Source organism: Lycorma delicatula, chromosome 6, assembly GCF_047948215.1.
Source record: "Lycorma delicatula isolate Av1 chromosome 6, ASM4794821v1, whole genome shotgun sequence".
Classification (NCBI taxonomy): Eukaryota; Metazoa; Arthropoda; class Insecta; order Hemiptera; family Fulgoridae; genus Lycorma; species Lycorma delicatula.
In genome coordinates, this window is record NC_134460.1 from 21,956,080 (window position 1) to 21,971,298 (window position 15,219).

The 15,219-nt window shown below is 29.0% G+C and overlaps 1 protein-coding gene across 1 annotated transcript in view; it reads left to right on the forward strand.

Moving 5' to 3' along the window:
* LOC142326724 (putative peptidoglycan muropeptide transporter SLC46) overlaps positions 1-15,219 on the forward strand; it is a 56,551-nt gene that overhangs the window by 40,004 nt on the left and 1,328 nt on the right. Inside the window, exons 7-9 of the mRNA XM_075369371.1 lie at positions 918-1,013; positions 5,341-5,568; positions 10,653-10,809. Of these exons, the coding sequence (XP_075225486.1) occupies positions 918-1,013; positions 5,341-5,568; positions 10,653-10,809 (481 nt within the window). The remainder of the gene's footprint in view (positions 1-917; positions 1,014-5,340; positions 5,569-10,652; positions 10,810-15,219) is intronic.

The window sequence follows — 15,219 nt, forward strand, 5'->3', positions numbered from 1 at the left end:
TTAGTTTACCAGTCTGCATGTGTGTGGAAATGTAGGTGATTTGCTTTGGTTTGATTTTGGACTTTGTATTTTTCTTGTTCATGTCTGTAGTGTTGGGGCATTTCAATGTTTCCGATCGCATCTTATTTTCTATGTGGCAGCCCACCTTATCTGAATGCTATCTTCTCTGAACTCTGTGTGTGTTACTTGGTTCAGATAGTGGTGTGGTGTATTCCTATTCCTTTAAAGACCTTATTCATAATTGACTATCAAGGGGTCACCTGTGATGGGTCTAGGTCCCAAGTTACAACTCTAGATCTGATCTAGTGAGATGTGATTTGAAGGTAAATGAAGCTGTGAATTTTGTTTAGATTCAGTTCACGGAAAAAATTTCCCCTCTTTGTTCTGGATTTATCCAGGTGCACTTCATGGAACCTCACTCCGACTTTTTTTAAAGTGTTATTCTGATGAAAAGTCTGATCCTAAACATTACAACCTTTTAGTTTATTATATTATTGTAGTGTATTATTTATAATTCACTCATTTGTTCTTTTATGTTCATAATTTATTTCATACTATTTTCATCTTCCTTTTTATAATACATCTAAATGCATATTCAAGATAATAAAATTAATATATTAAGACACCCAGATTTTGTGAATTTGATTGTAGATGGAAGTTTAGGGATAAAAACTGTAAAGGAAGAAATAGATTAGAATATGTAAAAAAGATAATTCATGATGTAAGATATAAGAGATGTGATGAGGCCAAAAAGATTGACGATTAACACAAGAGAAAGGAATTGAAAAGTACATAAAAACAGTCAGGTGTTTGAAAAATAGTAATACAAATTTTAAAGAATTGTTACTTCTACAAAAAAACAATGTTACATTGAGTGAAATATTAATGTATGTGTATAATGTAATTTAATTTTGCAGGGGAAGGTTCTGTGTTTTATTTAAACACTCAAAAAAGATTTGGATGGCAGTTACAAGAATATTCAGAGTTTTCATCATACTCAGTAGTTATAGCAGGTAAGCAGGTAATTAATTGTTTTTCAATTGATGCTCAAGAAGTAATGTTTAAGTAGATTTGCTAAGTGCCAGTTTAAATTGAAACTGATATGATGTTTTAGTTATAAAATTCACTAAATTTTAAGAATTATTAAAATAATTCTTTCCTTCATCATTTTTAGCTGAACATATAAAAAAATGTTCTGTTTTTTTTTTTTTTAATAAAAATAGCCATAAATGTTTCGGAAGAACTATTTCTCATGGTTTCCTATTAGTATATTGTATTTTTTAATTTCTTTTCTTTATGTTTTCCTTTTAACATATAAGATTGTACTCTATCATTCCGTTTTCTTTTTCTAGATTAATCATTAGTTTCATTTCAGTAATTACTATACTGCAAATAACTGTTTGCAAAAATAATGATGTAGCAACTACTGTTATGTATTAGTGTACTAGATTTTTAATATTAATGTCAACTTAATTTCACTCGACAAATTTTATTTATTTTAATAATAAATTTCATTTAAACTAAACATGAATAATATAATATATTACAGTAGCAATTAACAATAAGAATACATGTTTTTAAATATGATTATTAATAACCACTTTTTTAAGTTTATTTACAAGAAAATAATATTCACTGTCACTCAAATTAGGTTTTATATAATATGTACAAATTAATGAACAAGAATAATAAACAGATAAAACAGTGAATAAATTAATATTAATAACACGCCCACAAAAAAAAAAAATTTAGTATATCTGGAATCATAATAATGGTGACATTAACTCATTTGGGGGGGCTGAATTCAAAATCAGAATTTGTGAAATATGTCATGTTTTTTTTAGATACATACATTTGATTTACCAATAAATGCATAATCATCATGAAATCAGTATTTAAAAATAATTATTATTTACGTTTATTCATTTAAAATTTGTTTAAATCAACTAAATTTGTTATGAACTTTTTATTTTTAAATGAAAATTCAAATATATTTGTCATAAAAAAGTAGCAGTCCTTATGTTCATACCAAACCAATGGTACAGCAAATGGCATGACTCATCATTTTCCCTTCAACCAGAGTTAGAGTTACTGAGCACGAAATGCAAATAACATGAGGCACCCAGACTTTATCTTGATCCCCAGGGCACAATCAAAATAAAATTTAGAAGCTGTTTTTATCAATTCAGAAATAGTTTTTCTTTGAGACTTAGGCATAAATTTACCACAGACGTAACAAAATTGTCTGGATGATTTGAACATCCACAAACTTTTGCAGAAGTCATCATGTTGTACTGAATAAAAACAACAAAAATCACTTTTGTATTATAAAGAATTGATGAAAATATAGTAAAACACAAATAACTCTGTGAAACACAACAAACAGTATAGGCAACTGAAGCTAGACTGAATAAGATTTAAGGTTCTGTAGTAGGCAACAACAGATGTTTGTATATGCATCATACAGATATGTTTGTGTGTGTCTACTTCTCATGATACAGTGTATACATTTGTTTATTTTTTCTTTATTAAACATCTATACATATTGTTTAAAATTAAAAATACAGTAACTATTCTTGATTGTAACCAGTAATTGATCATCATTATAAAAAAGTTTACAAATTTACGATATATGTAAAACCTGCATGGTGTAACACAATTTCAGTAGCACATTTGAAATCAGCGCAAATTACAATGAGAAAAGTTATGTAACATGTGAAATACAAATTTTGTGTTGACTAGTGTAACTAATACTTTTAGTATTTAATTTCCTTCAGTTTGTAGACATATATGTGTAATCTTATTCTCCCTCTAATATTTCCAGCTGTTTTGTGTTTTTAGTGTATGTATTTTGAAGTTGTAATGATAAGTTAGTGAGTTTTTAAGCTGTTATAATTAAATTTTAATCAGCTTGTGGGAAGAATTAAAATTTTTATTTTTTGTTTTAATACGTATATTATACTACTTAGCAGAAAAATAAGATATGATACATATTGGACATTCTTCTCTAATATGAAGAGACATTGCCAAGCTATATAAAGTTATTAAAAGCATCCAAGTTGTTATAAACAAGCAGATATTGTTTCCATAATATAACACTAATTCCAGATATAAAGATGAAATCTAATCCTAGGCACAGATGATTATTTTGATAGAAAAAGATTAGGCTTACTGTCTTTTAACTTCTAAAATAAATTGGTTCAATCTGGTGTGAATATTTTTGATTTCACTACTCATTGATGATTGCTTGAGGCTGGACACGTAACAGTTCACCCCCCCCCCCCACAAAAAAAAAGAAATAACAGAAATCATGAAAAAAACTTGAACTGGGCTAATAAATATGAAAAACAACTAAACAAGCGTATTTAAAGCTACTGTTCAAATTAAAATTATTCTTTTGTATAGTCATGGTAAGTGTACTTGTTATTTTAAAAAATTCTCTAACGAAAATCTTTGCTCAAGACATTTTGATCAACATGTAAAATATCCCAATAAAGAAATTGTTTAGACACAGCTTTTCATTTCATTGGCCAGTTAATCATATAAAGAATTCTGATTCATATGTAAATGTACTATAAAGAAAATATTCCCAGTTCTGCTAATGCCATAGCTATGTCCTGTATTTACAGCTTGATTTTCAACCTCTTTAAAAAAAAGTAATGAAATTTAATAGCATTCAACATTTTGAATGAACTGAAATTCACCAGACTTCTGTCATGTTTTGAGTCTGTTTGTTATTTTAAATAGAAATTTGAAAAATTGAGTTTATATCAAATGAATGATTTCAGGCCTATTCAAAATTTGTATCACACAGTGAATAACTAACTGGTCAACTCCTTGTAAACAATACACATTTATTAATTCCAAAGGGGGAATGAGGGGATAATTCCAAAGGGGGTTATTCATTGAGATTCAAATATAAAGAAAAAATCTCCTGTCATGGTAATATGATATCTTAAGTATATATAAGAAGGAAAGTTAATTAACATTTTATATGTGATTGACAAGCAATGTACCTGATGATTAGAAATCTTTACTACTGAGTTTCTTGTATTTATGTTTAAATGTATATTGAATAGGTTTTTTTATTTTTTAATACCTTGAGAAAATAATGATAAAAAACTGCTGAAAGGAAAAACAGTTTAAAATGAGATAAGAAATAGTAAAAGAGGTATCAGAAAGAGAAACATGTAACTTAGAAAGAGACTTAAAATATATGAACCTTGTTGATACATAAAAGATGTATAGACTTTCTGAAGAAAGATTGACCAAAGTTAAGAATATTTTGAAATTTGGTTATGAAGAAAAATATTAAAAATCAAGTGACTAGATAAGATCATAAAATTAAAAAAAAAAAAAAAACTGGGATATACTTTAAGAAAGAGTTGCAAATCAAGGGTTATTTTAGAGGAAATTAATGAGAGAGGAAGTAGTAAGATCATAATTATTAATGAACTGAAGTAAGACAACTGTAACACCAAACAGAATTCAACAGAAAAGAAAATGAATTTGGCACAAACTGCAGAACATAGATGATGATGATAATGAAAATAGTAATAATCAGCATGGTCTTACAAGGATATCTAATTTCTCTTAGGGCTTTTAAAATAACGAACTCCCAATTAAAACAATTCCTATCATATATGTAATATCAGTCCACGAGACTTGTCTAGTGGTTAACTTGTTGCAAATCTGTTGTTTAACAGCTGCTTTTCAAAGTTGAAGATTCTGAGGTTCAAATCTTAATAAAAGTTAGTCACTTTTGTACGGATTTGAGTGTTAAATAGTGAATCCTGGTGTACTTTGGTATTTAGGGTTGAATTAACCACACATCTTAGGATTGGTCAGTCTGAGTTTGTACAAGACTATACCTCATTACATGTCACACATATCATCCTCATCAAATAGGTCCATGGTGGGGGGGGGGGGGGTTTATTGTTCACTAGTTGAACAGATTGAAATATATAGATTAAGAAAATAGAAAAATAAAAATATATGTAATGTTAATTTTTTCTTACAATTAATTCACTACATAAGATTTAAGTTTGTACATGGAAATAAGATTATGTAGCATATGAAAAAGGCCTTGCCTTATCAGGATTTGAACCTAGGACCATTCAGATGAAAGATTGAGTCACTGCCATCCATAGAAATCATGTAAAAGTCTCGACTACCAAGTAGGTGTTAAAACAGGAGAACTCGTTAGAAAATTTAAGTTTAAAAATTTTTATGACATACTTAGGAATTTATGTTTTAATTATCATAACCTAGGAATTAATTAATTAATTAACCTAGGAATTATGAGAAATCATTGTTGATATGAATATTTTTATTTTACAGGGATGACATTGTATTTTGGTACATTTTTAATGTCATCAGTTCTACGTATTAGTGATTTGACAGCTTTATTACTAGTATCACTGACTCGTATTTGCAGCTCTCTAATATATACATTTGCTGCAAGTGGTAAATTATTGTATGTAGGAATTTCTGTGGGCTGCTTATCAACTCTTATTACTCCGTTATACAGATCTCAGATTTCTAAACTTGTACCTTTACACGAATTAGGTTTGTATTTTACATTATTTAATTTGCTTCAAGTTTTTTTTTTTCATTATTGTTAATTCCTCTTTATTTACTCGCTTTCCCCATCATATTGTTATACTTCTCTATAAAAGTTTCTCCTAATGTCATCAGATATCAGCATAAAATATTGTCATTCATAATATGATGCTAGTGTCATCAGGTGTAGTAATCTGCTTGGATGTGTTGATTTTTTAGTAGAGAATTTCAATTACTAAACTATAATTTGACCAAAATGTGTTGTAGTATAATTTTAACAATTATATTAGCATCAGATTTGTATATATATACTATGAAGTAAAGCTAATATTAATTTAGTATTATTGCTGTCAATACTGTAATAATAAAAATAAATATCAAATTGAAAATATTTAATTTATTATGTTTTATATGAGCATTATGAGAGGCAGATGAAGTATAATGTGCACTGGATCAACTGTAGAACAAAATGTCGCTTAAAGCAACAGGTGCTGCTATCTTGTAGTTTCATTCATCTTTTACTAACACCCATGTCCTCTCATTGTCTGTCAGTTACCATACTTACTTATGGAGTTGAGTATGCTTGCTATGTCAATGCATATAAAACAATATCATGATGAATATTTTTTCTTTTACAATATTTTGACAGGAGACTTGGGTACATCATTATGACCCATTAGAAAAATTGCAGAGCATGGAATACTGACACTGTGATTCACCACAATCAAAAAAATTCATAACAAAACCCTTGAAAAAAAATTCTCTTGAAAAGTGTTCTGGGATTCCAAACTTGTGTATGTGGCTGACTACCTGGAAGCTAGATCGACCAGTGGGAAAAATATATTACTGTAAATGGTGACTCAGTAGAAAAGTATAAGTTTTTATAGAAAATAAAATGTACTTTTATTCAATATTTGTTTCATATGACTATCTTTTTTCATTTGAAAGTTTTGAGTGACTGTACATTACATTTCAGTCGTTCATCATATTTTTAAACAGAAATAATATAAGCAGATTCAATTTAAAAATGATATTAATAATTTCATTTGAATTATAATATTCAGTTTTAATATATCTAACTAAAAAGAAACACTTTTCTCTTTCATATTTGATTTTATAAATAGTACTAAGTTTAAAGATCAAGTTGATAGGTAAGAAAAAAAAATTAACTATGTTAATTAATTACTATAATATAAATTATAGTGTTATATATTATTACTATAATTATAAATTAATTATCTTATTAATTATAACATATGCATACTAATTTATGCCAAAAGTGGTAGAAGATGATTTGGATTTGAGTCAAATCATTCATGATCAGATTGTTATTTATTACTTTAATGTATTAAAATGATAATATTAATGAAACTGACAAATTAATTTTTATTGAATTTAGGTGATACAGTTATTAATTACAAAAAATGTATATAAAACTTTTCATTTTTTTAATAGCAAACCAAACTAAATTTAAGCTATATAAAGTTTTCAAAATTCATATCATAATACCTTTAATTGATTTTGCACACCCATCTGCAGTGACTGGTATTGCTTTTCTTATTGAAGTATCAGTTGATGGTTTTTTAAAGTTATGAAGGAGATATTTAAAAAATGGCCAGAAAGTATATTGAATTTGAATTTTAGTTCATTTAGTATACCATTTTTTGTTTCTATAACTCGTGATGTAAATGTACTAAGACATAGTTTTTACTTTCCCTTCTAGATAATGCTATAGCAGAGCTATTACTCTAAAAGGGAAAGTATTGTAATCGCTGCAATTTAGGCATATCTTGTTTTACCGGATCTTAATGTTTTGACACCCAAAAATCCAGATGGAAATTTTCCAGATGTTAATGTTCATATGTACATGTGTTTGATGATGGCCTCTTAATCACCTTACTATTGGATTTACCAACTATTGGACTGATTTTGACCAAATTTTGGTACCCCCCTGTCATCCAAGGAGCATGTGTCGTAGTCCACCATCTTGAAATTTCCTTTTTATTCCTGTGGGGAATTTCCTTTCCCTCTTGGACCAGGACATTTGAAATTCCACAGGGTTGCCAATCAAATTATTTTTTACACGTTAAATATTAATTATTTATTTTATTTTGTTAATATTTCAAAGGTTGGTAGGACTGACATACAGCTGTTGTAGTCGTCTGTTATGTTGTAACGTTACAGGTGAGCGGAAGAACTAAGTAATTGAATAATATTTATAGTGTAAAAAGGGCTATAATATTTATAGTGTAACTCAGTCTGGCTGGGTCTCAGATACAATTGCCCGGTTGATTTGGTGCCTTAAGCCTCATAGCTCTGCCGACCGTACAAGCGAAATTTGTTCTGTGTAAGTTGTGAAATTACATTAGTTTAGTTAGTGCTGAACATCGCCACTGGTACCGCCACACCTGCACAAATTAAATATGTTATGCTTGCACATTAGTTAGAATCATTCAGTTAAATAAACAAAAAATGTTATATTTAAATAAAATGATATATATTTTAAATTAAGTTTCGCGGAATGCAAAAGTGGCGGGAGTTTCACAAATTCTCCCTTCGAATCGCAGAGGCTGGACAGTGTCCCTTGCTGCTGCATGATTCTGTTAATCGGGCGTGTTTCAAAGATTTATTTTAATGTCGGGTCTAAGTTTCAAGTTTTGTTGTATTTTATGGACGGATTTGTGAATAGCGTTCCATATCTGTTTGGACCATCATTCTCAAACCCATTTCTGGGTCTGACCGCGGAAGACTAGGCTTTTAAAACTTGTGCTCCTGACATAATTCCCCTTCAGATCGTCCACTGAAGTCCTTTCGGTGTTAACGCTTCATAGGCTAGCAGGAATACGCCACAACGGGGCCCTAATTGTTTGGAGGGAGCAGCGCGCCCCTCGAAGGAAGTTGCAATTGAACTAAATTAAGTTGTGTGTGTAAACCGTTCATCAGAAACAACCCACAATTGTAGGACTTTCCTAGAATGTGGCGTTAGCTGCATGACGGGAAAATCCTACAACTGTGTTGTCAGCATATTTTTATGTATTTATAAAATATCAAGGTTGTAGTTAATGTTTGGTGAGTTTTTGATTTGCTTTAATGAGTGCATACTAATGTTGAGTATGTTGCTGTGAGAGGGATTTTTAGTATCCACAGCATCTTTGAAGCATCATCCTGTTTGTCCAATTACACAGCATAGTCAGAGCAGTTAAATATATTTATTCAGAAGGTGTAATTGTTTTCTTTTATTTATTTATTTTGTATAAGAAAATAATTTATTTTCTGCATTTTAAAGATATTCATATAATTATATGTGTATTTTACACCAAAAAATACAGTATATGATTAAATTTTTCTTAAGGAAATCAAACATAATGTATTCTTTGTTGGAAAATATGGACTGTGTCATGTAGCACAATTGGATTGTGTAATTGGATGATTTCATAGTTGACTCATTTTCTAGAAAACAAGCATGGTGATATATATAAGAATAAAGATTTAAAATTTCAGGAAATATCTTTGATTTTAGAGAAACGATCAGATTAAAAAGTGATGTTTCTACTGCTGAGTTTAGAGGTAGCTGTAATTAATGATAATCAGCATATACCAAACTGAAAGTGCAATCTACTTTCCTGTTGAATGTTTGCTGTATTCTCGGTAAAACTTCAGTTTAAGAATAATAATTTCCTAATAATGGGAATGTTCAATAGAATTTAGTAATGTATCTTTTAAAAGCCAGCGTGGTTGAGGTAATGAAAGATCCACCAACTAAGTGAGTAATCATCATAAGTATACCCTCTTGTTGGTTTATTTCCTCTTTATGCTTTCACATTATATAAGACAGTGGATCAAGTTATTTAGTAAAACTTTTATTATTTATTAATCTGATAACATTTATTATTAAATTTTTATACCATCTCTTACCTCTTAGTTAAAGATGAGGGATAATCCTACAGCTATGCTAATCATATATAATACTTACTATGAATGACAGACAGGTCTTAAAGAAATTAAATTAGGATTAATTTTTTAACCCTCTCAGGTGAATTTCATAATTAGAGATTCCACAAGAATGTATAATACATCCCTTGAATTCCCATTTTTTAAAGTTCAGATTTGAAATATTTTTTTTAATTAATCAGTAAATTATTGTCTACTGCTTGACTTATTTTGCTTAAATTGATTTTTTTATCCATATAATCTATTCTCAAAATATTAACATAAAAGAATTTCCAATAAGTTAAATACTATCTTGATTGCCTGAAGATAAGATATTAGAATCATATTTTTGTTATCCGTTTCCTTAATATTTTAATAATGTTCTTATTTGTTTACATAAGCTTTTTTCCACTCTGACCACCACAACTTCCATAATATTTTTTCACCAGACTATCAAGTTACTACTGCAGGTTACAGTTGTTAAAATTGATGGCAGAACAATATTTACTGTAATAACTTGTTATTTTGCAGTTTAAATTATATGTGTACATTAGCTGTTGCTGCACATAAGTAAAACATCGATTGAAATTATGTTCACTATATTTATTCGTGTGTAAGTAGTGTAGTAATAGTTAAATAACTGAGAGACAATTGTATAATTAGGTTAGTTTATATGTTTATATTTTCACAGTAAAATCATGATAACTGAAACAATTAACTGGACTACAACCGTACCTTATACAATAACTGCTAGATTAAAACTAATGTTTTAAGTAAGTGCTATGGAATTGCATCCATATCTAGTGCCATGCTGGAGGTAGTATAATAGCTAGCAGGGCAGCACCATTCTTATTGAGATCCAGTGAGATGAGACTGTCAGGATTCTTGTCCCTGTGAACGGTACGCTTATACAAGTTCTCACTTGTATCTTTATCTCTTTTCATCTTTTTTGTGTGCTATAACATATGTCCATTTTTCTTAAACATTTATTGTGTTACTTTTAAGCAAATTATTGTTAGAAAGCGATAATTCTATCCAATTTATTTTTTTTATAATCCAATTTTAATTATTTTTAGATAATGCAATCCTTTTAACTTTTTGCTTTGTTATAGTTATTTTTCTTGTGTTCTTAGTCCATATTAGTATGTTTTCTTTTTCAGGTAAAGTAATGTCATTTGTAATGTTTACTGAGGCAATGGTACCAATATCAGCAACATTTTTGTATACATCAGTATATAGTCTAACTATTGAAACTTATCCAGCTGCTGTATTTCTTGTCAGTACTGGTTTATCAGTTATTTGCTCTTTGTGTATACTGTGAGTTAATGTTTATTTTTATTTTTTTTTATTTTTATTTTGATTAGTATTCACTAAATTACAAGTTCTTCATATTGACAATAACTATATATGTTATACCAGATGAGAAACTTAAAACCAAACCTAGCTGGCTTGAATTGTAGTTATTTGAGGTCATCTTTAACGCTGCTACTACTAGAGCCATTATTGGTTGTGTAGGTTTCCTTTATCACTTGTAAATTCACACTTCACTTGTAATTTTCTAAAACCCTTATTTGATTGAGAAAATGGTTGTTGCTATAGTGGAAGCTGATGTACATGCGGGTTCTTCCAAAAAACGTGTAAAATATTTGGGGAAAAATTTCTCAATGCCAGTATCTCAGCAAAGAGTAGCATACATATTTTGGTTAAAAAATGGCATATGATGAGGTCAATTTCAAATAAAAAATGAAATAGGTAATCTTCCATTAAGACCAGAGGTGGTAGCTGGTATTCAAAGAAGAATTTCCGCCTGTGTGAAAAAGCTTATTCATAAGTTATCGCAACAAAGTAGTATAAAATGCACATCTTGTGTTAAGATTCTTCACGATTTAAATTTTAAACCATATCGTGTAACAATTATGCAAATTAAAAGAACAGGCAAATCGAAATGTCTTAATTTACACTAATAAGCACAGTTTTTGACACATGAAGGTTTATTGTGTCCCTAATATAACCTTTTAGGCTGAATTAAAAAATGCAATCAGAATGTTTTCATCGCCCATACTTTTTGTGTGATAACATTTTTGAAGTATTGATTCTGTGAAATTTTATTAAGGATAATTTATATACATAAAAGAATATTTTAAATGATTTTTAGCTGAGGTAGACTACAATCATATTATGAAGGCAGTATCTGAATACGTATGATATTTATTGACTGTAGGTTCTGACATGTCGGGACAGAAAATCTTCTGAGTCATATAATTAACATACCAGTATTGTTAAAAATTCACTTTATATGCACATTCTCTTTTGCAACTACAGTTTCTATGTCAAATGTGTTGTGTGAGTAAATAAATATACCAATGAAGTGCATAAATTATCTGGATAACTAATGCTACCTGTGTGGGGATTTGACATTAAATAACAATGAGTTTTGCCATACCATTGGTGAGGCATGAACAGCAAGACAATTTATCAGACTGTTATTTCTATATTAAAAAGAAAACAGAAATAAGTAGTAAATCCAGACACAGTGCAGTACCCAAATTTACAATCTGCTATATGACCAGTGCCTCATGGTGAGGACTTACCTGTACCGCATCCTTCAACACATCTAACTTTAGAAGATGAATGAGAATATGAGGTAGCCACTGAAGTTCAACATGAGGGGCAAGATGTTTCGCTTATGAAGCTGAATCCATTTCCTGTGAAACAAAACTGATAACTCAAGGTTAACTTAACCTTGTTCTGGAATTAAACTCAACAAAACAAACCAAGCTTTTGGGATCTACGCTGAAAGGCTAGAATCTTCTTCATACTGAATTAAAGTAAGTTTCTTCCTTAATTGTCAGGAAGAGTTTCAACATTTATATTCTGAAGAAAATAATTCAGTGCAACAATATTTGCTATCATGGATCCTCTACAGATTTCCTTCTGTGCTGTTATGTTATAACTAACATGAAACTAACGTATGATAAGTAAATGCAACTAACAGGAAAGAGACATATGACGGTATGAAAATCCTGTTATAGAAAATTAAGTACCATTGGACTACATGATGCAGTTTGAAAATTGTGTTGTTAATGGGTTTACAGTTCAGCAATACTAAATTTTGTTGTTTTTATACAAATAGGACAGCAGAGGTAAGACAAAACCTTAAAGTAAAGTTAATTTGTTTACAGGATAAGTCATACACATGACATTTTTTTATGGACTAGATTTGTTGACACTATTTTTATAGTCTATAATCCAGCTATACGTAACAAGCATTTAATTATTTAACAAATAATTCAAAACAAATTAAATTCCTACTATAGAGGATTGAAATTTACCTTTGAAATTGATAATAATAATAATAATAATAATTAAAAAAACTATTTAGATGTTAATAGTGAAATTAATACTAAAAATAAACAATGTATAACTTCAGTATATAGGAAACCCACATCTAACAAAATCACTATATATAGATCTTCAAATCACCTGTGGTCACACAAAATTAGTACTTACATTTACATGGTAAATAGAGCAGTTAATTATACAAAGTATAATGAAAATAAAAGTAAATAAACAAAGAAATAGGTATGTATTATAAAACAAATTGCCATTTATAATGGTTATGATAATTCTTTAGTAGATAATATATATAATAGACAAATGTCAAAAATTAAAAATAATACATATTTAATAACATTAAACAGCACACAAAAAGTTGACAATATATATTAAAACATTTATATACTGAAAAATAACTAAACATATTACAAAGGTGTATGATAATAAATTTAAACCTGCATATTAGACAAATAATCACAATAAAATACCGAATAAATAATAAACATAATGATTCATCTGATTTATATAATTTGATTGGTATTTATAAAATTGAGTGTAATGATTGTGATCATATTTATATAGGAAAGACCACTACATCTTTTAAGGCTAGATTCTTGGAACTTTAAAGAAATTATAAAAAAGGTAAACTGGGTTTCTCTAATGTATGTGATCATCTTATTAAGACTAAACATATAATATCTGATATTAGGACAAATTTAGAAATACTGGAAATTAAAAAATATAATATGAATACAAATAGTAAGGGATTAGATATTTTAGAAAGATACTATATAAACATAAAAATGAATCTAATATGATGAACATTTAGACAGAATATAAGGATGACAGTACTTTGAAAGCTGCAGTAGATGACACCACTATCTGTTTTGATAGTAACGTTTAATTTAATATATTTCAATCAGTATAATAAAATAAGTTCAGTTAAATGGACAACATGCATATATTAATTTACTTAAAATTATTTTTTTAAATTTTAATTTGATTTTAAGCTGTGATATATTTTTACATATGTAAAAAATGTTACAACTGAATTTATTTTAAAAATGTATGTTTTTGCCTACAAACAAAAATTGCGAAAAAAAGTGCAATTTTCTGTTAAATTCTTTTTACTCCAAAAATACGTTACCAAATGTAATAAAATGTAATAAAGGATCAAAATAAAATTCAGTATGCTGTCTAAATTTTGTTCATCGGAACCATATCTCTTGTGTAACATTAGTCAGTGATGTAAAAGTCAGATTATTTGTTCCATGTAAGATTATTTAGTAAGTAATGTAAAGGTATTAAAGTAAACATGGGCATGGGCTATTCAGAAAATTCTAGGCCTGATAAACTAAACACAAGATTTTCAGAAAAAGTTTTATCATGTCACCTTACAGTTTGATACAGTTAGACCAACAACCTTCCAACTTTATAATACCATTATTATAATGCATACAGTTTGATACAGTTAGACCAACAACCTTCCAACTTTATAATACCATTAATATAATGCAATTTAAACAACTATGCAAAATAAGTGGTTGTCTCAGCTTTGACCTCATCATTTGAAGTGAATTATTGTCCAGTAAGCTATTTCTTCAGTTTTGGAAACGGGAAGTAGTTGTTGGGAGCCAAACAAAGCACTTTTGTAAGCACTTTGAAGCATAGTTTCTGGAGTTTTGTAGCAATAACCTGAAGCATGTGGGCAGGTGCATTATTGTAATGAAAGTGCATTTTCTTTTTGGCCAGATGTGGATGTAGACTAAATGGTCCCTTCACCTCAGTCCGGTAGTAAAGCATAATACTCCCCAAAGATGATCCTGTCTTTTCAAAGTACTCTGCAAGCACTACACCACGAGAATTCCAAAAAAAAACATAGCTATAACTTCTGCAGATAAAATTGTTTTCATTTTCTTTGGCACATTTTCACTTGGTCCCATCTACTGTTAGGTCTCTGACTTGAAATTGTGAATCTATATTTCATCTGCTGTTATAAAATATCAAAGAAACTCAGTGGAATTGCGTTTAAGTAAGTCTAAACACTCTTGAGAAGTATTCAGTCAAATGCATTTTAAGTTGATTATTTAACAAATGCAGCATCCATCAAGCTTTTTCATAAGTAAAATAAGTTAAGATGTAGTGGCGCTCCAGCTTTCAAGATGTTTGAGATGTCAGACCAAGCTCGCGTGCCTTCAGACAGCAAACATTTATAAATACAAATATAAATACGATATAAATACAATAACATTTAAAAATTGTACTGGATTGTTTACTTCAAAGACAGGACTGGTGGCATCTTGTAATATAAATACCCGTGTGTTTAAAAGTTGCCTTAAATCACCTCTGTATCTATATTCCCTGTGTCATGGCAATGAAGTATTGCTGAAG